Source organism: Zalophus californianus, chromosome 15 (assembly GCF_009762305.2).
Source record: "Zalophus californianus isolate mZalCal1 chromosome 15, mZalCal1.pri.v2, whole genome shotgun sequence".
NCBI classification, from domain to species: Eukaryota; Metazoa; Chordata; class Mammalia; order Carnivora; family Otariidae; genus Zalophus; species Zalophus californianus.
In genome coordinates, this window is record NC_045609.1 from 74,208,477 (window position 1) to 74,232,717 (window position 24,241).

The 24,241-nt window shown below is 33.6% G+C and overlaps 1 protein-coding gene and 1 pseudogene across 6 annotated transcripts in view; both read left to right on the forward strand.

Moving 5' to 3' along the window:
• The window catches only part of CCDC172 (coiled-coil domain containing 172), a 69,327-nt gene that overhangs the window by 18,299 nt on the left and 26,787 nt on the right, over positions 1-24,241 (forward strand). For 5 of the 6 annotated variants that reach the window (XM_027596520.1, XM_027596518.1, XM_027596519.1 and 2 more), the window contains exons 4-7: positions 12,564-12,680; positions 13,849-14,014; positions 23,112-23,213; positions 23,569-23,671. In XM_027596520.1, the coding sequence (XP_027452321.1) occupies positions 12,564-12,680; positions 13,849-14,014; positions 23,112-23,213; positions 23,569-23,671 (488 nt within the window). The remainder of the gene's footprint in view (positions 1-12,563; positions 12,681-13,848; positions 14,015-23,111; positions 23,214-23,568; positions 23,672-24,241) is intronic. The other variant, XM_027596523.1, reaches the window with a different exon arrangement.
• LOC113924002 lies at positions 22,934-23,056 on the forward strand (annotated as a pseudogene).

Here is a 24,241-nt window from a genome sequence, read left to right on the forward strand (position 1 = left end):
CTTTCAAACAAAAGTTAGAATTTTGGAAGACTCATAACTGTCACTATAACTTGACAGTATTTTCACCCAATACTTAAGATTTTTCTGATGAATTTGTGTGATGATACTTAATGAATGTTATTTTTTTAGTATTATATTGTGAAATGTATTAACGTTTGGAGGATCTGAATAGTTCAGTGAGGCAATAGTTCCCAAATGACCAGCACATAATGTTACGAAACCACGCATGGATAAAAGATCCTCTGAAAGCACCATAGACCAATAGGTTTTATTGTAACAGAAGGTGAAAAGTTCACTGAAATAGTTTCAGATTCCACATTGCAACTAACCTTTAAGGAACTATCACTGGTTTAGTTTGGGTGCAGTATCAAGCATACCCCACAGGTCATTTGAAAAGGGTATTAAAATTATATTGTGTGAGGGCCAGATTTTCTGCATATACTTCAACAAAAAACGTATTGAAAAAGATTGAGTAAAGAAGGCAATGTGAGAATCCAGTTGTCATTCTATTAAGCCAGGCATTAAAAAGATTTGCAAAAAAATGTAAATGCAACTCTTCTATTTTTTGTGGGGGTGGAGTACTATTTTTTCATAAATATATATTTTTAAACATGCAATAAATTTACTGTTATTCTTAATGAATTAAATGTTTCTTAAAATTTCTGTTTTAATATTTGATACAGAAAATATTGATAGGTCTAGCTTACAAAAACAATCAAAAATGTCTTCAATAATTTTTTAAGACTGTAAAGTCCTAAAGATGGAAAAGTCATGAGACCAAAAAGTTTAGTAATGGCTCCTGGAGAGGATCGTCCCTGACCTCCAGTATATAAAAAAGTATCACCCCTTCCCATTCCTTTCTATTCACGATCCTTTATTTTGTAACATGTACTTGCCTCTTGACCATATTTTGTATCTATCTGTTATTACTTGTCTCCCCCCAATGTAATGTAAGCTCCACAAGAAATACAAATTTGTCTAGTTTGTTCACTACTGTTATTCCCATTATCTAGAACAGTGCTTGAATTGTAGTGGGTGTTAAATAAATAATATTGAGTGAATAAATTAAAACTTTTCTCATAGGATTCTGTTTTCTGTTCTCCTGTGAATTCTGCTTGTTTCATCTGATGGCTTTCTTATGTAATGGTGTGTTTTCTTATGAGCTTTAATTTTTCTATTGTGAACTTACCTTTAGTGGGGCTTGTGTTTCCTTGGGGTACCACATATTCCCTTAATAAAAAAGATGTCCCTATGGAGCAGTTTCACCCCTGCTGCCAGGGCCTTACAAATTTCACTTGTTCAGAACCAGTTTTTATGTTAATTTCTGAGTTTAGGATTTCTGCAGTACATGAATGAGAGATAGAGAAATCTCATATCCATGAACCGTTCAAGCTTGGGGTTGGAGCTTCTTGGGGATGACTCCTTCCACTCGTGGCTCAATGGTGGCAGCCTCATTTATATGCTGCTTCTCTAAACCAATGAATGGAGTTTTGTTATTCCCTCTTGCACAGCTGGCATAGACACTTCTCAATTCCTGACTTTATCCAGTGAAGCCCAGTTCCAGCTCCCTCTGGTCTTGACTTTTGGTCTGATGTGGGCATTTAAAACCCTAGCCCCTAACACCTGTACCCAATCTCAAGGACATCGCTTGGGCTTAAAATCTAGCACGCCATTTTTACCCTGAGTTACCTCTTTGTTTTTGGCATGACAATTTCCCATTCTTACTTTCAGGTTGGCTATGTAAATGATATCTTATTTTAAAGGTAGTTCTATTTTATATAGCATTTCTCTGTATTTGAGTAGAAAGTGGGTCCTTCCCACATTTGCTTAGACTGCCATGTTAAACAGAATTCTTAACTTTTAATTTTTTAACTTTAAAATTTTTTAATGCTTCAACTTCCTCATTCTTGGGTTCTTATTTCTTTTTTATCTTTTGGTCAATCTGTATAATTGTTCAAGTAAATTTTCAGGGAAAATATGTGCATGATGGATTTTCTAAGCCATTAAGATCTTAAATTTCTTTCTGTTGTTTTCACACTTGAATGAAAAGTTGTCTGTATACAGAATTCTTGGCTCACACCTGTTTTTAAAAAATTATGTAGATCTAACACTACTGATTTTTTAAAAATTTTTATTAAATTCCAGTTAGTTAACATATAGTGTAATATTAGCTTCAGGTATACAGTTTAGTGATTCAGTACTTATATACAGCACCCAGTGATTGTCACAATAAGTGGCACTACTGATTTTTGAACTTTATTAATGCAGAAGAGAAATATTGAAATCAGCCTGGTTTTTATTTTTTATTTTTAAAGATTTTATTTATTTATTTGAGATAGAGCACGCACGTGTGCACACAAGCGGGGGTTGGGGAGAGGTGGGAGAGGCAGATGGAGAGGGAGAAGCAGACTCCCCAACTGAACAGGGAGCCCGATGTGGGGCTTGATCCCAGGACCCTGGGATCATGACCTGAGCCAAAGGAAGATGCTTCACTGACTGAGCCACCCAGGTACCCCTCAGTCTGCTTTTTAAAAATCCTTTTTAGGTAGCCTGTTTTCATTTTTCTTCCCTGGTTGGTTGTGCAGATTTTTTCATTCTTATAATTACAGATCTGTTCACAGATGTACCTATTAGTTTTGTTTAGACCATGGGTGAGCCTCCCATTCTAACCTCAACTATTACTTGTGGTTTATTTTCTGAGTACCCCTATTCCTTATAAGAGTAGATCTTTGTTCTTTGTTCTCTGAACCCGTGATTTTCTCAGCAGCCTTGGAGAACTCTTTATACTTTGCATTACTGATTCCATCTTTTGCATTGTTGGTGCTGTTATTTAATACTCTGTAAATTTAAAAGCTGTGTTGGGCTCTTATTTTTCTTTTTTATATTTCTTTCATTTCCTGTCTTCCTTTTTAGCTCAGCTTTTTTTTTTTTTTTTTATCTTACTCTTTATGTCCTGACTTGCTCTTGTTTTTTGGGGGACATACCTTTGCACTCTTTTGAGGACATCACATAATTGATAAGCAAAATTTATCTCTTTGCACCCTGTAGCTGTAATATATTACAGAGATTTATAGTACTCTTTCTCCGTAAGCTTTTGGGTAATTATTTTTTTTTATCTTCCATTGCAGTATTTTTGGGGGGGTGAGGTTTATGCTGTTGTTATGTGAGAACTGTCCAAACTTACAGCTTGCCAACAGATACAGTATATACATTGTTCTTTGTCCCATTCTTGTTTGCTCAGCTTCTTAAAGAATGAACTGTCTTCCTAAAGCTAAAGCTGTTGGTTGACAAGTTGATGTGAATATCCCCCATCCGGTTTCTTGTAGTATACTTGACGGAGGTATGATCTTTTCATGCTCATGTGCCAAGTTTTCTTATTATGAGGAGGAAAACTATGTTTTAAAGAATCTGTGACATTTTATAGTTCTTCCATTAAAAGCAGTACATGAAAAATCACTACCTGCAGTATTCCATTGTTTTATATCCTGACAGAATAGGAACATGTAGTGATAGCTAAGATAAAGTACTGCCTCCTGAATTGTCAAATAGCATAGAAGTCACCTTATTTCAAAGTATCTCCCAACTGAGTCAGATTAAGAAGTATCATTACAAATGTTCTTGGCCTATCAGTATTTGTGCATTACTGCTCTTTCCCTAATCATATTAGTATGTAGCTGCATCAGCAGTTCTTTAGAAGTGGAAGTTTTATTTGAGGAAAAGGGGAAAAGTGATTTTGGAGTATGGGGTTACTTTGAGAAGGTTAGATTTAGGTTGGCTATGGAACCCGTAACACCAGACGGATTCAAAAAAGGTGAATGGAAGAGGTCAAAAGCAAACTGGCTACTTGCAGCTGTGCCTGTGATCTTGATGTTGTTGAGAAGAACATCTCATAGAGCCTTTGGTACTTACGTGGTCTTCTGAATTGTTATTGCCTGAATTAATATCTCAAGATAACTTGAAGGTTGCCTACTTCAGCTTCTTTGATTCAGTCTAGTTTCATGGCTTTAAATATAGTCCAGTTTTTGCTGGTTAAAATTCTAATTAATTCCTCCCAAGAGAAGACAGAAGAGGAAAGAATGGGAGATATGTGACTTCCACTTTAGGAAAACGGATTAGGTTGTTCCTCCAAAATGGTCGTCTTCTCTCTATTATGAGCTCCTCTTCCTCTCCATCTTTATTAGGAGCACTTGCTTATGCTGTTACTGGAAGAGTAGGTTATATTCTCGGGAAATATAAGGGCCTCCTATCATTATTTTTGATGAACATGTAGCAGACATTTTTTTTCTGAATTGAACTAGCTTTGTTTTAATTCTTCATAAAAGTAGTATGTGTTTATTGCAAATTATTCCAAAAATAGAAATAGGTCAAATACAGAGTGAAAACTATCCATAGTTCCACTGTATAGTTAATATTTTCATAGTTCTTCTTTCAGATTTATTTAAGTGAATGTATTTTTTTCTGAAATGATTTGCTTTTTTTCCATTTACTGTATCCCACATATCTCAGTAAATATATATCTAAATAAGCAGTTTTTAATGATTGCATAGTATTCCACTCAATGGCTATATGATATTTTAGTTAACTACTTTCCTACTGATAAATATTTACTATTACTATTAATAAATTACTATGATTAATATCACTGTGATGACAATCTTGCACATGCATCTTGGTGCACTTAATTTTTTTAGGATAAAGTCCTGGGAACCAAATTGCTCTATCAACAGTTATATACTATTAAGGCTTTTGATAATTTCCAAATTGTCCTCCAGAAAAGTTGGTCGTTTATTTTCCCATAATTTCACTACTCATATAATTGAAATTATCAATTCTTTGGGCAAATATAAGAAAAAGTGGCATCTTTTTATAGTTTTAATTTGAACTTTCTGTTTACTTATATTTTTATTTTTTTCACTGATCGCTAATATTTACTATGTGTTTTACCTATTCATATCCTTTCCTTGCCTTTTTCTTATTGACATCTAGCTTTTTATATGTTACAGATATTACCCTTTCTTTGTCATTTGTTGCAAATTTTATTATTTGTAGGTTGGCTTTTTATGACATATTTTATCTAGTCAAAGTTTAGAATGTGTTGCTAGAATTTTAATCTTTTTGTTTATTTGTTTGTTCCTGAAATCCGTCTCAGGCTTGGGAAAGCCTATTCCACTCCAAGGTTTTAAACAGTATGTTTTTCCAGTACTTTTCCAGTGTGTTTTTTTCTTAAATATCTTAAATAAAGATGACTCTTCCTCCATTTTTGCCTGGATAGATGTCATATGATCTCCATTGACCAAAAGCACCATCTTTATGATACAGTAATACATATATATTTGTTTCTAGATAGTCTATACGCTTCTATTAATCTGTTTTGGCACCAGTATCATATTTACTTAATTATATTAGCTACTAAATACCTTTGACTCTCTGGCACGACAGTTTCTTTTTTAGAATTTTCCTGATTCTTTTCAGGTTTTTTGTTATTCTAGATAAATTTAAAATCATTTTGTCAAATTCTAACAAATAAAACTATTGGGGTTTTAATTAAGACTGTACAACATTCATGTGATGATTTGGGAAGAATTGGTGTATTTCCATCTCTGAATCTTTACATTCAAGGACAAAGCATATCTTTCTATTTATTGAATCTCTTCTGTTCTTCAGTAGAGGGTTTTTTTCATATAGGTCTCAGATATTTTTTAAGCTTATTTGTGTTTTCTTTATTTGGTTGCTGGTATGAATGAGATCTTTTCCATGCTTTCTTTCTATTTATTTTTGGTAACTGGAAGAGATACTTAGTTTTTGATATTTATTTGTTACTAACCTTTTTACTGATTTTTTTTTTATTTCTAACAGTTTTTCAGTAGATTTATTTGGATTTATTAGGTATGTAACAATAGCATTTGCCTAAACAAATGAAAGAAAGTTGTGTACTAGCTTTTTTTTTGATAATTGTATCTCTTATTCCTTTTTCTTGCCGTATTGCATTAATAAAAACTTCCAGAACAAACTTAAATAGCAGTGGTCTTATCTGGCATCCTAATAACCTCCAATGAAAAGATGAGAGATGAGCAAAGACTTGACTGAGGTAAAGGAATGAACCAGAAGGAATCTGGGAAAAGAGATTCTCAGGCAGAGAGAACAGCCAGTACAAAGGTTATAGGAGGGAGTGCACCTGGTATGTCTGAGGAATAACAAAGAGGCCAGTGTGGCTGGAGAAAGTAAATGAAGAGGAGAGTAGTAGAAGATAAGGTTGGACAGTGAATAAGGGAGTGCAGATCGTGAAAAGTCTTACTGGACAAAAGTCCATTGTAGGGATTAATATTTCCTGATATTGAAGCTTCCTACATTAGGATTCCTGTGTCATAGTGAGTTTTCCTTTAAGTACTACATCTGGGTGTTATACACAACTGATAAATTGTTGAACATTACATCTAAGACTAATGATGTACTATATGTTGGCTAATTGAATTTAAATTAAAAAACAGAAACAAATTTATAAAAAATAGATCTTTTTCTTTTACAAAACCTTAATATCCGTTGTTGATACAATATTCACTGATGTATTCTAGCATTTAAAATGTCTTTTATTATAGTCATAACACATTCTTTCCCCCAATTGCTATGAGCTTAAAATGTGAAATCTGTATAACTGTCTTATGTAAAGTCGCCTTACACTGTGGGGTAGATCATTTAATCAGCAAAATGTCAGTTCCTAAAGTCTGAGAATATTTTAAACAACAGCAACCACAACAAAGGGTAGCTTTGTACTGTGCTTACTTGGACCTAAGCATTAATTTAGAATTCTCAGTCATTTTCAATTTTCAAGTTCTTCTGGTAGAAAAATACCTAAAGGCACCCAGGCAGCAAGAGTAGTGGAGAGTCACAAATCATGGCTATGCTGAAAACTGACCTAGTTGACCAGATAAGTCAGCTCACTGGGAAAACTATAAGCTCTGTTGAAAAATCAAATATCCCAAGAGGAATAAAACAGGGAAAGAAAAAGATCTTTATTGCTGAGGGAAGCAGAATTAACCAGAGTGTTGGCACTGCTATAAATTAAAATTTTCCAAAACAGCAATATTTTCTGACAAAGCTTGGCTATTTGATTCTAGAATATAACTTTAAGGCTGCATGCGAATAATTTCTCTTCATTTGTAGTCAGAGGAAGAAGAGAGATGAGAAAGGGAAATTTGTATTACTGCTACTAGGAACCTTCTACCCTTTTCTTTTTGTTGTTATAGCCCCTTGATATTCCTGGGTAACTTAGGATATAGAGTTAGTAGTCTCTAAGGTGTTGATTTATGAAAGATGTCCAAGCTACCATGGATATAAGATAGTGCCTCAACTCAAACCTGATTGGGAAAGATATGTTCAAAAATATTTTGGGAGGTGGTTCAAGATGGCAGCATAGGAATATCTGAACTCATTTCCCACGTACACACCAAATCTACAGCTACATTTGGAAAAATTCCCTATGAAAAAGACCTGAAAACTAGCTGAAAATTTCCTCCACAACAAAGGATAACATACAGGGCCACACTGAGATGGGTGCAAGAGGCAGAGATGTAGTCTCAGCAGAACCCACTTCCTACCTTGGCACAGCAACCCATAATCAGGAGGGAGCTCACAAATATGGAGCCTCTCCCGGAGATCTCAGCATACCAGCGTCAGGCACACCAGCCCTTGGGACTTAACAGGGGAGAAATGAACCCTCAAAACATTTGGCTTTGAAAATCAATGGTGCTTATTACATCCAGGAGATCCAAAGTGCTGTAGGGAACTAAGGCTCTGCTCTTAAAAGGCTCATAGGTAGACTCATTTGCCACAGAACTAGTGCAAAAGCAGCAGTTTGAAAAGCACCTAGGACTATATATTTGTGAAGGAGAAATTTATTTCCTAATTATAAAAGCATCTGTCAGAGGGACAGGGGCCTACTGGGATTCTCTCTAGAGATGGAGGCACAGATGGGTGCCATTTTTGCGCTCTTCCTCCACCTTGTGCCATTTTACTGACTTGCTAGCACCATTTTTGCACTCTCCCTTTATCTTGCTGGCAGTGGCTGGCACATGCACACAGTCACAGCACTCTCCAGGAGAGCTGCCCTGCTAATGCCAGGGGATGTGCCCCACTCTCCTGCTGCCTTCTTAAAGCTGGTGGACATACACACACACACACAAAGCTGATTTAAAAATGGGTAGAGGATCTGAATAAATATTTTTCCAAAGAAGACATACAGATGGCCAACAGGCACATGGAAATATGCTCAACATTACTAATCGTCAGGGAAATGCAAATCAATACCACAATGAGATATCATCTCATATCTGTTAAGATGGTTATAATCAAAAAAACAAGAAATAACAAGTGTTGGCAAGAATGTGGTAAAAAGGGAACCCTCTTGCCCTGTTGGTAGGAATGTAAATGGTGCAACTACTATGGAAAATAGTATGGAGGTTCCTCAAAAAATTAAAAACAGAACTACCATATGATCCAGCAATTCCACTTCTGGGTATTTATCCAAAGAAAATGGGAACACGAATTCAAAAAGGTATGTGTACCCCTAGGTTCATTGCAACACTATTTATGATAGCCAAGATATGGAAACAACCTAAGTATCCATCAGTGGGTGAATGGATAAAGAAGTTGTGGGTAAATACATAACGGAATACCACTCAGCCATAAAAAAAGAATAAAATCTTGCCATTTGCAACAACATGGATGGACTTTGAGGGTATTATGCTAAATGAAATAAATCAGAGAAAGACAAATACCATATAATTTCACTTATTTGTGGAATCTAAAAAAACAAAACATACTAACAAACAAAGAAAAACCAAACTAATAGATACAAATAATAGATTGGTAGTTACCAGTGGGGAGGAGTTTGGGGGGGTGGGCAAAATGGGTGAAGAGGGTCAAGGGGTACAATCTTCCAGTTATAAAATAAATAAGTGCTTGGGTCATAATACATAGCAGGGTGCCCATAGTCAGTGATATTGAAAGTTGCTAAGAGAATAAATCTTAAAAAGTTCTCCTTACAAGAAAAAAAAAAGATTTTTATAATTTTGGTGACAAATGGTACCTTGACTTGCTGTGGTGATCATTTGTCAGTGTATATAAATATCAAATCATTTTGTTGTACACTGAAAACTAATATAATGTTATATGTCAATTATACCTTAGTTAAAATTATTTTTAAGTCTCAGTTTTACATTTCTTCTAGTGTCTTTCCAATTCTGATCCCCACCCATCATTTTTACAACAGAAGAGCTGTTTCTGATGATAATTTATTCTGTGAAATGTTCTTGTCTTGTGATCATAGCAGTATGTTCAGGGTTGTATCTGGAATTATTTACCTAAATTTTACACATCAGTAGGTCTGGTTTTCGAACACAAGAGTGTGAATAATAGTTTAAGGAATTGGTTGTGATAAAAAGAACGAAAGGAATAATGAGAAACACATTCTGCAAATAGGTGGCCATGAAAAGCTATTTCAGTTTTTTTAAGAGTAACAACTTACACTTGGCAGAGAGCACCTAGGAAGATCCAAGAGTCTTTGTCCTTTCAGTTTCATTAAAATATGAAAGAACTCTATTAATAATAGACCCATGTAGCTTCTGCAACCCTAACTTACTGCCGTCTTCACCATGTGAATCATCATATTGTGGACATCTGCTCTTACTGACTTGAGCTTTCCCAAACTCCTGCCTCTTTTTCTATTATGCTTTTTCCTTTATTTGCCAATTCCATTTTATATTAAATGTTTTCATCACAGATCCTAAGTGAATTTAAAAATTAGTGTTACTGTAATTTTTCTGTAGTTATTGATTCTGGAACTTTTTAAGGTTGATTTTAAGAGGAAAATGAGGAAGTAAAAGATAAATACAGAATATAAGACAGAAAATGGGAATGGTGAGGAGAAGCAGACCAATAATAATAAAAACAACAACAACAAAGAAGCAGAAAAGACCTCAAAATGATAATTCCCATAGAAGTTTAGGGGAAGAGGAAGTTTATAGATATACCTTTCTTATGAAGTTTTTGAATAGTTCTCTACTTTTCATTTGGGGTATATAGATTTCATTTTTCAGATTATGGTAAAATATTCCAATTAAATGACAACTTGTCTAAGAGCTCTCTTTAATTATTTTCTTTTTTAGGAAAGAGAACAGTGGTAATTTTAGGTCTTAGTTGGTGATAGCTGGAATGGGACATCTTAATTTTTTATTTCTTACCATAAGGTTTTTCTGAACCTGAATAATAAATTTAGTTATGACTTATTTAAAAACTTTTTAGCCTGATAATTACTATTTTCTTCATTTCTGGGTTTCATCATAGGTCTTTCACAACAGATCAGTGGTGGAAACAATTAGAATTCAGGAATTTTGATTCATACGTGACATACCTTATTGGATTAAACCAAAATTGATCCAGCCCAATATTTGGTCCCAAAGCAATTTTGCAGGCATTCATGGTTACTGTCCAGAATAACAACTCTGAGAGTTAGGTATATAATGCAAGCAACCTTCTCTCATTAAGTTCTAGTAATTTTTCTGTTTCTCAAACTTACATACTTTCATCTTCTGCTTTTATCAGAGACTAAAGTCCCTTTTAGTTCCAGAAATATCTCTATTACTTTGAAATAGTTCTATTCCTAATTTAGGAGAAAATAAGTCAGAAGAACTGGATTTTAGTCCTGCGTTTGTCTATACTTAATTATTTTACCTCTGTTAACGAATTTCACTTCTTTGGAACTCATTTTATTCTCATTTATATGATAAACACTAAATAGCTCTGAAGTATTTTCTTATTCTAAATAAATGTGATAGAATTCATGGTCATACCCTTGTTTGCTGTTGTTACTATTTTCTATATGATTTCATAGATCTGGCCATATTTCTAATTTCTGTCTTCTTAGTAAAATAACTAACTGCCCCATTCTTCCTTCCCTCAACTTTAAAAGTATTTTCTGAGTTTCTTTGGTCATGAAAATTGTATCTCTTTCATCGTTCTGTATTGATGTCTTTCTTAAGATAGAGCTGATGAGAACAGCACCAAGTACTGAAGGTGGGAGCAGATGTGCCATGATATTATATATATGCAAGACCATATTTTCTGTTTTATTTCCATTACTTTTTTTCTGTTACTTTTTTAATGCCAATATTTCCAGGACTTTTTAGCCATATCGTTTCAAAATATCTTTCAGGCCAACCCTTTGCCTCTGGACTAGACTATTCTTAAGCTCTTTACTATTCAATATCTTCTGGGACAGAGATTTCACACCCTGTCTCTCACCTTCAGGAAGTTCTTATGGCTAACATAAATCTTGCTTTCTGCAATTTAAATTGAATTTATTTCCTTTTTCTTTTCACTGTGGAGATGAGAACAGCCCCAAACTAAAAGTGATGCTTTCTTATGAGGGCCAGTACTGAATATAGAGGAAAGATTATTCCCAGTCTGGCATCAATTTTAGCTTTTATATATTAAAGCTTCCTGACTTTCATTTCAATATTCTAATGGTCTCAGGAGATGCTATTCTTTATGGCCCAAATGAAATAATAGTTACATATCCAATATTAATGTTTATTATGTCTTATGCTAACTAGAACCAAATGAGGTACTAACATAAGAAATGAGTTCTGGGATGGGGTAGCTGGGTGATAGACATTGGGGAGGGTATGTGCTATGGTGAGCGCTGTGAATTGTGTAAGACTGTTGAATCGCAGACCTGTACCCCTAAAACAAATGATACACTATATGTTAAAAAAAAAAAAAGGGAAGAAGAAGATAGCAGGAAGGAAAGAATGAAGAGGGGAAATCGGAGTGGCAGATGAACCATGAGAGACTATGGACTCTGAGAAACAAACTGAGGGTTCTAGAGGGAAGAGGGGTGGGGGATGGGTTAGCCTGGTGATGGGTATTAAAGAGGGCACGTTCTGCATGGAGCACTGGATGTTATACGCAAACAATGAATCATGGAACACTACATCAAAAACTAATGATGTATGATGATTAACATAATAATAAAAAATAAAAAAAGCATTTGAGGACTTTAGCAGATTTGTGTTTTTCTTAATATAACTATAGTCATGGGACGGGGTTTTTGCCTATGGTTTGTAGATTTTATCTCATTTTATTAGTCGTACTGTATGCATGTTTAATTCATCCATATTTTCCTTATAAGTGATGAGAATAGAAACTTGTTCTTTAACACAGGCTGTCTTGAAGCAGAGTTTAATATGTGTAGTCAAAAAGCCTTTGATACCTAAGCTAAGAAATGTGTTAGGTACTGTAAAGAAAAAACACATTTTCTGCCATTGAGGGGCCTATAGTCTTATTGGGGGAAAATATTATAAAACTTGTGATGATAGAACACTTATAAAATAATATATGATAGTACATATAAAATAACATGTTTAATGTGAATTTTATTTTTCATTTAAGGTTAATACAGAAAATATCTTATACTATGCAGATCTGTTCTGTTAGCTAAGAAGGCACCCTAAAATGTTTAACTAATTGTTTCATTCTGATTTGTTTTTTTTTTTTTCACTTTAAAGGTTCAGCAGTTTTCTGAAAAAGCCTTCCTCTTACAGCTTTGGAAAATTCATGAAAATGCCTTAGAAAGACAGTGTAGTGAAATTACAAACCAGAGGAATATGCTTCTCCAAACCTTTGTAAGCCTACAGCCACTTAGAAATATCTATTTCACTAACTGTATTGAAATGTATTTAGATATACTTAGGTGTACTGTTAGAAAATTATCTGTATGCATATTGGCAGATAATCCTGTTCAGTTATGGAAAAGTATTAAGTGCTATTTAAAACCAGGTGGTAGAGTAATATAGCTAGAAAGAATTCTATTGGCAGGGATGCAATATAGAAATTATTTGCAATTGTAATAAGCATAAAAAAACCCAGTGAAACTGATTTGAATTGCTCAGGCTTTGAGACCTTGGTTTTAATGCTTTTGAAAGACAGAGAGGTTCACACTCAAGGCATATTTATGGATCTTGGTGAAGAGATAGATTTTGTTTATCTTTTTATCTTAAGTCAGAACCAACAAACTTAGTAGTTTTAAATGACCGGGCCAGTTTAGGAATATGACTTATAATTAATTGAATTTCAAAGAAAATACATTTAAAAATACTAAAAATATTTATCTGAAGTCAGAACCAACAGGCTTTGTGCTTATACATGACATGTCTAGTTTCTCAATGTAGTTCACTATTAGTTGATATTTCTTAGAAAAAATAGAAAAATACAGTAATATTTAGGTTCCGTCATTGTGCAGAGTTTTTGGAAATTCTTTCTTCTTCAGGTTGATGTTTCATAAAATTTGAATTATTTTGTAGAACTGAATTGGAAATAAATATATAATTTTACCTCCTTTGTCCATATTTTAAAAGATTTCCTAGGATTTCCTTATTTGTTTGTTTTTTCTATAGCAGTAATTCCTTTGAGTGTATATTTTCATTTTCACATTTGCACATTTAATTATTTTACCCAATTTTATATTGCAATGACAAAATGGCACCCATATATGGCTATAAGTTAATACATAAGTAAACACAGATATAATCACAAGTAGTAGAATTTCTATCCCAATAATACCCCCAAAACATTAAGGATAAAACTTTCATGTGGAAATAGTTGGTTATTAGTATGTAATAGCTTCACTTTTTTATTAATATTGCTGGAGGAATAAAGCATTTTTGTGATAACACCAGGAAGTATAATTTTATATTTTTGTTGTTAATAATTCCAAATGATTGCATTTTAAATCATTAAAGAAAAATATTATTACAATTAACATCTATATTTGATCTTTTGTTTGTTTTCCAGGGGGCTACAAAGAAAAGAATGACAGAGGAGGAAGAAAAATTTATTAAGGAAATTACAGACTTCAATAATGAGTATGAAGTAACAAAGAAAAGAAAGCTTTTGATAAAAGAAAATGTCAAGATTGAAATATCTGACTTAGAAAACCAGGCGAACATTTTGAAGAGGGGTATGAGTATATAGTGCTACCTCATTTATCTGTCATTAATGAAAATAACTTATTTTGAACCAGTGAATTTTCCAGAAATTTAACTTTTTCATAAGTAAATTGGTTATTGCATACTATTCTTTTACATTTATCTTAATTATCCTAATGGAAATGTATCTTTTATTGTGAGCAGTTTCAAGTTCTTTAGAAGTAGGTGTGACATGAGCATTTAGTCATTCATTCAGTAAACAAATATCTGTTACTCTCTGTTATGTGATAGGCATTGTTCTGGGTTATGGGGATATAAAACTAAAAAGTGGAGGAATCCAATATGTAAGCAGATATTTATCGTATGATGTGATAGAAGCTCTAATAAGGGCAGGACTGGTATGATGATCCTCATTTTACCATCATTTTACCATCAATACAATTTAAACTGGGAAACAAGGTTACACAGTGGGGTGGGGAGAATTTCATTTCAGGAAACCTAGCATGCAGGTTATTGCAATCTGTGATAAGATCCTGAACTAAAGACATTGCCAAAGAGAAGAGAGGGTAAATTAAAGAGGTGTTTAGGAATGATGATAGGATTTTCACATTTATCACTGATTAATGTGAACAAAAATAGAGAAAGTTAGGGATGAATTCCAGTTTCCATATGTCAGAAATTGGGTGGACTATGGTACCAGGAGGAAGAGCAGAGGTAGAGAAGCCTGTTGGAACTGTAGCCTATTCTGGACAAAATGATTGAGTTTTGTTTCAGGCATTTTTAGTTGGAGATGTCTATGGAATATACAGGGGAGGATGCCCAGGTGGCAGGGGAAGATTTGGTTGTGAAGCTGGTAAGAGAGATCAGAGCCAGAGCATTAGGTTTGGGACTGAATCCGGAGGAGTTGGTGACATCATTCAGAGAAAACATACAGAGGGAACATAGATGAGGAGCGAAGACCAAAGCCGGAAACTGGGAAAGCATTACATTTAAGGAAAGAAAGAAAAAGAATGGAACAGAGTAGTCAAAGAAGGCAAGAGAAGAACCAACAGAGAGTAATATTTTAGAAACCAAAAGCAAAATATGTATTCCCTCAAATTAGTGGAAAACAAAATAGGATATTAATTTGATAATCAGAAGATGTCAAGCGCAGTAGCACAGAGTAGAGCAGTAGTAATAGATTGGAGTCAATGGGAGTTGAAGTAGAGAATGAAAATATAAACGATATTAAATGGAAAATTAGTTTTTAATGGAAGCCTTTCTAAGATGTACTGTTACTTTGATGCCTTTAGTAAATGGAGAATAATAAACACATTTAACTTTTTTATTGACTTGGAGCTATCAGTATGAATAATTTATTGTTTTGCTTTGCATATGACAACTATTTTAAGTAATATTCATCAGGCTTATACTGTATAACAACCACCATCCTAAAGATTTCATTGCTAATATGTTGATTTCATTTAAGTCTTAATTTTACCATTTGATAGTTGTGTGATTTGGGGCAAGGTGCTAAACTTTTCTTTGGCTCAGTTTCCCCATCTGTAAAGATGGGGCCTAGTGGTCATGACCTTAACAAAGGTTGTTGTGAGGATTCAATGAAATAATACTGAAGCACATAGAATGCTGCCTGCCACATAATTAAACCCTCAAAAAATGTGAGGATTATACTTTTTAGTCTCATTCTATAGATGAAGGAAATAAGGTTCTCAGAGATAAATTACTTTGGGTAGAGAGTGTAGGACAGAGGAACACATCTGGAAAGCTTTAAAAAATATTAAATGCTTGAGTCTCATTCAAGACCTATTGAAACAGAATCTGTGGGAGAGGATAGGGAACATAACTTTTTAAAAATCCCTTAGGTGACATTGATGTGTACTTCAATAACAAGTTAGAATACAAAGTTAAATAGGTACATACTTTAAAACTAACTTCTGCAAAAAGTCATGGATATCACCACTTCTATCCAACATAGTATTAGAAATTTAGCCAAATCAATTAGGCAAGAAGAAGAAATAAAAGGCATCTACATTGGAACGAAAAAAGTAAAATTGTCTCTGTGCCCAGATGATAATGCTCTTATATATAGAACACCTAAGGATACACAAAAAACTGCTGGGACTAATAAATAAATACAGCAAAGTTGCAGTATATAAAATCAACACACAAAAATAAGTTGCATTTCTATGTATGAGCAATAAGTGATCCAAAAAGGAAAAAAAATTAAATTCCATTTATAATAGTATTAAAAAGAATAAAATACTTAAGAATAAATTTAGCCAAGGAGGTAAAAGACTTGTACATTGAAAACCATATAAAACATTGCTTAAAGAAATTAAAGAAGACCCAAATAAGTGGAAAGACATCCCATGTTCATGGATTGGAAAAATTGGTATTGTTAAAATGACATTATTACCCAAAATGATGTATAGATTCAATGTAATCTCTATCAAAATCCTAACAGCATTTTTTTCATGAATTGAAAAAACCCATCCTAAAATTCATATAGGATCCCAAAGGATCCCAAAGAGCCAAAACTATTTTGGAAAAGAAGAACAAAGTTGGAGGACTCAACATTTCCTGATTTCAAAACATACTAAAATGCCACAGTAATCAAAATTGTATGGTACTAGAATAAGGACAGACATATAGAAAATCAGGATAAAATAGAGAGCTCAAATATAAACCCTCGTGTATGTGGTCAAATGATTTTTTTATAAGAGTGCCAAGACTATTCAATGGGAAAGGGTAGTCTTTTCAACATATAGAGCTGGGAAGACTGGATACCACACTTACCTTACACAATATATAAAAATTAGCTAAGTCTTAAACTTAAGTAAAACAACAAAACTCTTAGAAGAAATCGTACAGGAAACACTTCATCATATTGGATTTGGAGATGATTTCTTGGATATCAAAAACACAGGCAACAAAAGAAAAAATAGATAAATTGTATTTCATTAAAATTAAGATCTTTTGTATATCAGAGGACACTATCAAGAGAGTAAAAACACAACTCACAGAGAGAATGAGTTGTGTTTTTTATGGAAGAAAATATTTGCAAATCATATCTTCGATAAAGGATTAATATCCAGAGTATTTTTTTAAGTAGTTTCTGTACCCAATTTAGGGCTTGAACTCATAACCCCAAGATCAAGAGTCATATGCTCTACTGACTGAGCCAGCCAGGTGCTTCTAGTGTCCAGAATATAGAAGAACTACAACTCAACACCAAAAAAATAAACAACTCAATTAAAAAATGGGTAAAGGACTTGAGTAAACATTTCTTCAAAGATATGGCCAATAAGCACATGAAAAGGTGCTCCATATCCACTAGTCTTTAGAGAAATGGAAATCAAAACCACAAAGAGATACTACTTAACACCCATTAGAATGGCTATTATCAAAAAATACAGTCTCCACAGCATGATATTCACAATGTTCAGGATGCAATTCAAAATTACTTGACTTCTGAAGAATCAGTGAAATGTGACCTAGTGTCAAAAGAAAACCATGGGATGCCAAACCTACAGTGATCTAGACATTGGAATTATGAAATACTTTATAGCAGCTATTATTGAGCTATGCTCAGTGAGTTAAGGAAGATGCACTTGCAATCGATGAAAAGATAGGTAATTTCAGTGGAGAAATAGAAAATGTAAAAAAAAAAACATATTAGAACTGAAAAATACATTATCTGAAATAAAAATGTCACTGAATAAGCTTAATAACAGAATGGACCTGATCGGAGGTCCAGTGAACATGAAGTGATAGGAAATCCAGTGAACATGAAGATAGATCGATAGAAATTGTCCAGTCTGAAAAAGATGAGAAATTAAAATAAAATGAAACAAGAAATTAGAAACTTAGGAACCTGTAGGACAATTTTAAAAGGTCTAACATTCAAGTAATTGGAGTCTCTGAAGGAGAGGAAAGAGAATTGGCAGAAAATATATTTGAAGAAATCATGGCAGAAAATTTCTTAAATTTTCTAAAAGACATTAATTTGCAGATTCAAGAAGTTCAGCAAACCCAAATAGGGTAAATTCAAAGAAATCCATGCCTAGCCACTTAGTAGTCACACTTAAAAAGTCAAAGAGAAAGAGAAAATCTTGAAAACAGGAAACAGTAACTCTAATGACTATGTACCTGTAACTAGAAATGATAAAGTCAAGAAGACAGCGCAATAACATCTTGGAAGTGTTGAAAGAAAATTTTCCCTATCCAGTGAAAATATCCTTCAAAAATGAAGTTAAAAAAAGACATTTTCAGATAAATAAAAATTAGGGGAATCCATTGCCATCATGCCTGAAAGACAAGAAATGCTAAAGGAAGTCCTCCAAGTAGAGGCAAAAATAATACTGGAGAGAAACTTGGATCATATTTAATGAATTAAAATAAACAGAAATGGCAAATATATGGATAATTATAAATACCTATTTTTTCTCTTAGCTTTAAAAGACACATGTAATTGTTTAAAGCAAAAATAATATATTGTCTTGTAGAATTTATAGTGTATACAGAGGCAATTTGTATACATGCATACCATATGCATATATGACAGCTATCACATAAAGGGCTGGAAAAGAGTACTGGTAAATGGATCTATACAGTTCTATATAACTCTCAGAAAACCAGGAATAGAAGGGAACTTTCTCAACCAGATAAAGAACTTGTTTGAAAAGCCTACAGCTCATATTACACTTAATGGTGAAATATCGAATACCAATATCATTCGAAATGGTGACATATTAAATACTTTCCCTGCAAAGATTGAGAATAAGGCAATGATGCTTATTCTTATCACTTCCATTCAGTACAGCTCTGGATGTCCTAGCCATTTTAACCTTTTCAATGAGACAAAAAAATTTGCCTCTATTTACAGATTACATGATTGTTTACTTAGAAAATTATAAGGAATTTACAAAACAGTTACTAAAATTAATAAGTCAATATGGTAAGGTTATAGGATATAAGGTATATATTTAAAAATCAGTTGAGGGGCACCTGGGTGGCTCAGTCAGTTAAGTGTCTGATTCTTGTTTTCGGCTCAGGTCATGACCTCAGGACTGCCCAGTGTGGAGCATGATTAAGATTCTCTCTTTCCCTCTCCTATACCCCTCCCCTCCCACTATCTCTCTCTAAAGAAAAAAAGAAAATCAGTTGAATTCTTATATACTAACAGCAAACAATAGAAAATGGAATAAAAATGCCATTTAAACAGCAGCAAAAAACAAAATAGAAACAAATTTAACAAAAGACATGAGGGACTTCTACACTATAAACTATAGAGCATTGCTGAGAGAAATTAAGGAAGACCTAAATAAATAGATCTATCATGTTCATGGATTAGAAAACTCAATTTTGTTAATAGGTCAGGTCTCTTCAAATTTATCATAGTTTCAACAGAATCTCAGTAAAAATCTCATTAAGTTTTAGTAAGCCTTGACAAGCTGATTCTAATACTTATATGGAAATGTAAATCACTTAGAACAGTCAAAAATTTTTAAAAGACCAAAATTTAGGGATTTATACTCCCTGATTTCAAATTTTGTTGAAAAGCTATAGTAATCAAGACAGTGTGTCACTGGCTTAAAAATAGGCATATAGGTACCACTGGAATGAAAGAGTCCATAAGGTCAGTTGATTGTCAACAAAGGTAACAGGGTAATTCAGTGGGGAAAGGAAAGTCTTTTCAGTAAATACTGCTGGAACAATTGGACTTCCATTGCAAAACAATGATTCTTAAATCTTACTTCACACCATATTAAACATTAACTCAGAATGGACATACACCTAAACATAAAAGCTAACATCATGAAACTCTTAGAAGAAATCATAATAGGAAATCTTTGCCATCTTGGGATAGGCAATGATTTCTTAGATGGGACACAGAAACATGAACCATAAAAGAAAGAAAAAAAATACATTGGATTTCAAATAAATTAAGAAAAAAACACTATTAAGAAAATCAAAAGACAAACCACAGACTTGGAGAAAATATTTGAAATACATATATCTGCCAGTGTACTATTATCTAGAATATAATGAACTCTTAAAACTTAATAATAAGGCAAAAAACTGATTCTAAAAGGGGAAAAAGATTTGAACTTCACAAAAGGGCATATACTAATGACCAATGAACATATGAAAAGATATTCAATATCTTTAGTCATCACGAAAATACAAATTAAAACCACAATGTAATATCACTGTACATGCATTCAATTAAAATTAAAAAGACTGGTCATATGAAGTGTTGGCAAGAATGTGGAGCATCTGAAATGCATATGGTACTGATGGGAATGTAAAATAAATGGTACAACCACTTTGGAAATTGTTTTGCAGTTTCTTAAAACATTAAACATACATTTACCATATGACCCAGCCATTCTACAACTAGATACACCAGAGAAGTGAAATTTAGGTACACACTAAGTTTTTAGTGACTTTATTCACAGTAGCCAAAAACTGAACATAACTTTTAAATGTCCGGTAAGAGGTAAATGGATAAACAAAATTGGTGTATTCCATGCAGTGGAATACTCAGAGATAAAAAAATAACAGATCTGCTCACAGACAACATGGTGCCTGAAAGAAGCTAGACACAAAAGAACACATACTACATACAGTGCAAACTGTATGGGACATCAATGATTTGGTACCTGAAAGAAGCCAGACACAAAAGAACACATACTACATACAATGCAAACTGTATGGGACAACAAGCAGGCAAGTGACAACAAGCCGATCGGTGTGGTTGCCTGGGTCAGAATGAATAAATTGCAAAGGGGCAGAGGAAGCTTTTGGGACTGATAGAAATACACAGTTTCTTGATTGTGGTGGTGCTTTCACGAGTGTATGTGAGAGCCAAAACTCATAGATTTGTATGCTATTAAGTGGATGGATATACTTCATGTAAATTATTCCTCCAAAAAAGTGATAAAGAAAAAATCCTTGATACCACACATACTGTAGGAGCCCTTTGTTTTGTATCCTTTCTTCCAGAAATATGGATTTATTTTAATAGATTTGCTTCCATACTACCTGGTGCTGTTGGTCTTTGTACTTTCACAAAGCCCATCTCTACATATATCATAACATTTTTATATGAAACTTTAAACTCTGTAATGGCAGGACTTTGTTTTTTTTTAATGCTCTTTCTCCAATAGTATGAAAGAGATAATTATGAATCGATGACTGCTTCAATAGGAGAAGTATAAAATGAGGTGAAAACATATAATAAGGGAACTTAACCTGGACTAGGAATGAAGGAAATTCTCCCCGAACAAGTGACTTTCAGACTGAGATCTGAAGGGTGATAGGAATTAGCCAAATGGCAGATCTGAGTGTAAATGTCAGAAAATTGAGTATATAAGTCAAGAGCTTCGAGGAAGACTTGGGCTGGAACAGTTAAATTTGGGAGTCACCCAGGAAAAATGTATTGAAGGAAAATAATAAAACCCTGAGGAACACCAGGATTTTCAAAGCAAGAAGAAAAAGGCCAGTGAAGAGTGTGAAAGCTGGCGGGACACATTACTGTGTGAAAGGGGAATCACCTCAGGGAGAGAGCGTTTGAGGGAGTGATCAGCCCATGTTAAATGCTGCCAAATTGTCAACCATGAAGACTAAGAAGCAGCCAAGGGTGGTCCCTTGTGATCTTTAGGGAAAGCAACAGATGGAAGTAGGAAAAAAGGAAGGGCAGAGGGCAGGTTGTAATGGGTTGAGCAGTGAGAGCAGAGGAAATGGTGATCATAAGCGCCCACAAGCCCTTTAAGCGAAGTTTCTCTGGATGAGACAGTCCAGTAATCCAGGGGGATATGAAGTCAGGGGAGGGCTTTTAGTGGTTTATGTGTTGTCCTTTTTTCATTTCTGTTTTTTGAGACAGGAGATATTTGAACATATTAAATAATAATTGACCAAAGCCCATGGAGAAGTAGAGTTGAAAACTCAAGAGAGAAGTAAAGTTCCCAGAGAAGATGGGAAATGGTGCACAGGTGGAGGGACTGGTGGTGATTTCAGAAGAAAACAAAACAAAATAAAAATAAAATCAGGAAACAACCTACATGACCATCAATAGGGGCCTCTAATTATCTGAGTATATATCTCTCTATACTTTTGTGACTATATAAGCCTCGTAAAATCTACTAATGAAACTACTAGGTCAGAGGAAAATATTAAGAGACTTAATGCCAAATTAGACTCCTTAAAGCACTGAATTAATTAATTTTCCTACCAACTCTATAGGAGAGTGCCTGTTTTCTTTTATTATTATTCTATACCATTACCAATCTGGGTATTATCACTGGCTTTAATCTTTACCAATCTGACAAGCAAAAATATTATTTTTATTGTTGGTTTAAGTCACATTTCTTTGATTTTGCATGATGTTGAATTTACTTCTCTGAATTTATTGATCACTTAAATTTCTTTTTATTTTCCTGTGAACAATCTGTTCATATTCTGTTCATCTTTCTACATTTTTGTTCTTACTGATTTATATGAGTTCTTTGTAAATTAAGGAAGTTAGCTACTTATGTAGTGTCTTGCATAATTGTGTCCTAATTTATTGTTTACCTTTTGAAAAATTAGGAGATGAATCTTAAAGGATGAATTGGAATTTGTTGTGGGGATAAAGAAAGGAAAGATATTTTAGGTAGAAGAGGCAATATTAGCAGTATTGTGGGAGTTTGTAGCCATATAGTGAGTACTATGCAATGTCATTTTAAATATGCTTTACTTATGAAGGATAGAGTTTTCTTATTATCTCATTGGGAAGCTTGTTTTACTTAGTGATGTTACATTATTTTGAATTCTCTCTAGGTAGTCTAACCATCAATTAACTAATTCTTTTGTACCTCGTTGTTTCTTAATGAATCCTGGTCAGTTTATTAAAAACAGTATCTAGATGGCCAAAGGAAGCCTGCTGTGACTTCAAATTGACCATATGAATCGCTTCAAAGCCTTTTGGCTAAGATTAAGTATAGTATCTGTTCTTATCAGTTTAAAATTGACCATGTGCTGCTTAAATTTTTACTACACACACAAAAAAAGTTAATAATTGCTGACATATTCAAGGCAAAGCCTAAGTGGTTAAAATATGGCTTTTATTTGTCTATTTGTTTCTAGAAATGAAGTCAATGGAACATGATAGTGGCCAGTTAAGTGAACTTCAAAAACAAAAGAGTGAATTAGTACAAGAATTACTTACTGTGCAGAGAAAACTTAAAGGTATTATCTCTATGAGCTAGTTTATTTTGCTGATGAATATAATTACGTACACATAACGGTCGTATTATTATTTCAAATTGCACTAACCTATTGGGATACAGTGTTATTATTGGTATAAAGAAAAAATAGGTAAAACACTAAAATAAACAGTGTTAGATCTGGTAGTTTTAATGTCATAAATTTTGTCGAGATCTTTTTTATGCCTTTAATTGCTATATTAAAGTAGAAAAATAAGAATCATGAGTGCATACATTTTACATAAAGCACCAAAAATTAGAATACTGCTCTTATGAATGAATAAAGTTAACTCTTATGATTTTTTTTGAAGATTGTAAGCATTTTCTTAATTGTTTAGTTTTTGAAGATAAAAAGAATGAAGCCATTTGTACTACCAAATACCTAGAGGCAGAAAAAGTAAAAATCAGTGAAAAGCCTCAAAATGATGCTGAATGCTTAAGGTAAGAATTCCCTATTATATTTTGGTGTAAAATCTGCTAATTTTTCAAGTTGTCAAAGATATTTCAGCATAAAGCTAAATGTGTAGTTTTTTTTTTAAGTTCCAGATAAAGATGTTAATTCCTTTTATTTGTATTGTGAAGTATGCTAATGAGAAAACGCTTCACTGTCTAAAAAGTGCTACATGTAAGTTTCACAGTGCATCAGGTTGATAATATTGAAATCAATTTTTTCTTTTACCTCATGGACTCAGTGTTATTCACATCCAAATAGATTAAGACAAAGTATTGGTTCCACAACTATCTTTTCTGTTATTCCTAACTTTTTTTTAAGATAGATTTTTCTTTTTTCTCTCTTCCTTCCTTCCTTCCTTTTTCTTTCTTTCTTTCTTTCTTTCTTTCTTTCTTTCTTTCTTTCTTTCTTTCTTTCTTTTCTTTTCTTTTCTTTTCTTTTTCTTTCTTTGGGAGAGAAAGAGCACACAGAGGGAGAGAGGGAGGGAGAAGCAGACTGCCCGCTGAGCAGGGAGCCCGATGTGGGGCTGGATCCCAGGACTCTGGGATCGTGACCTGACC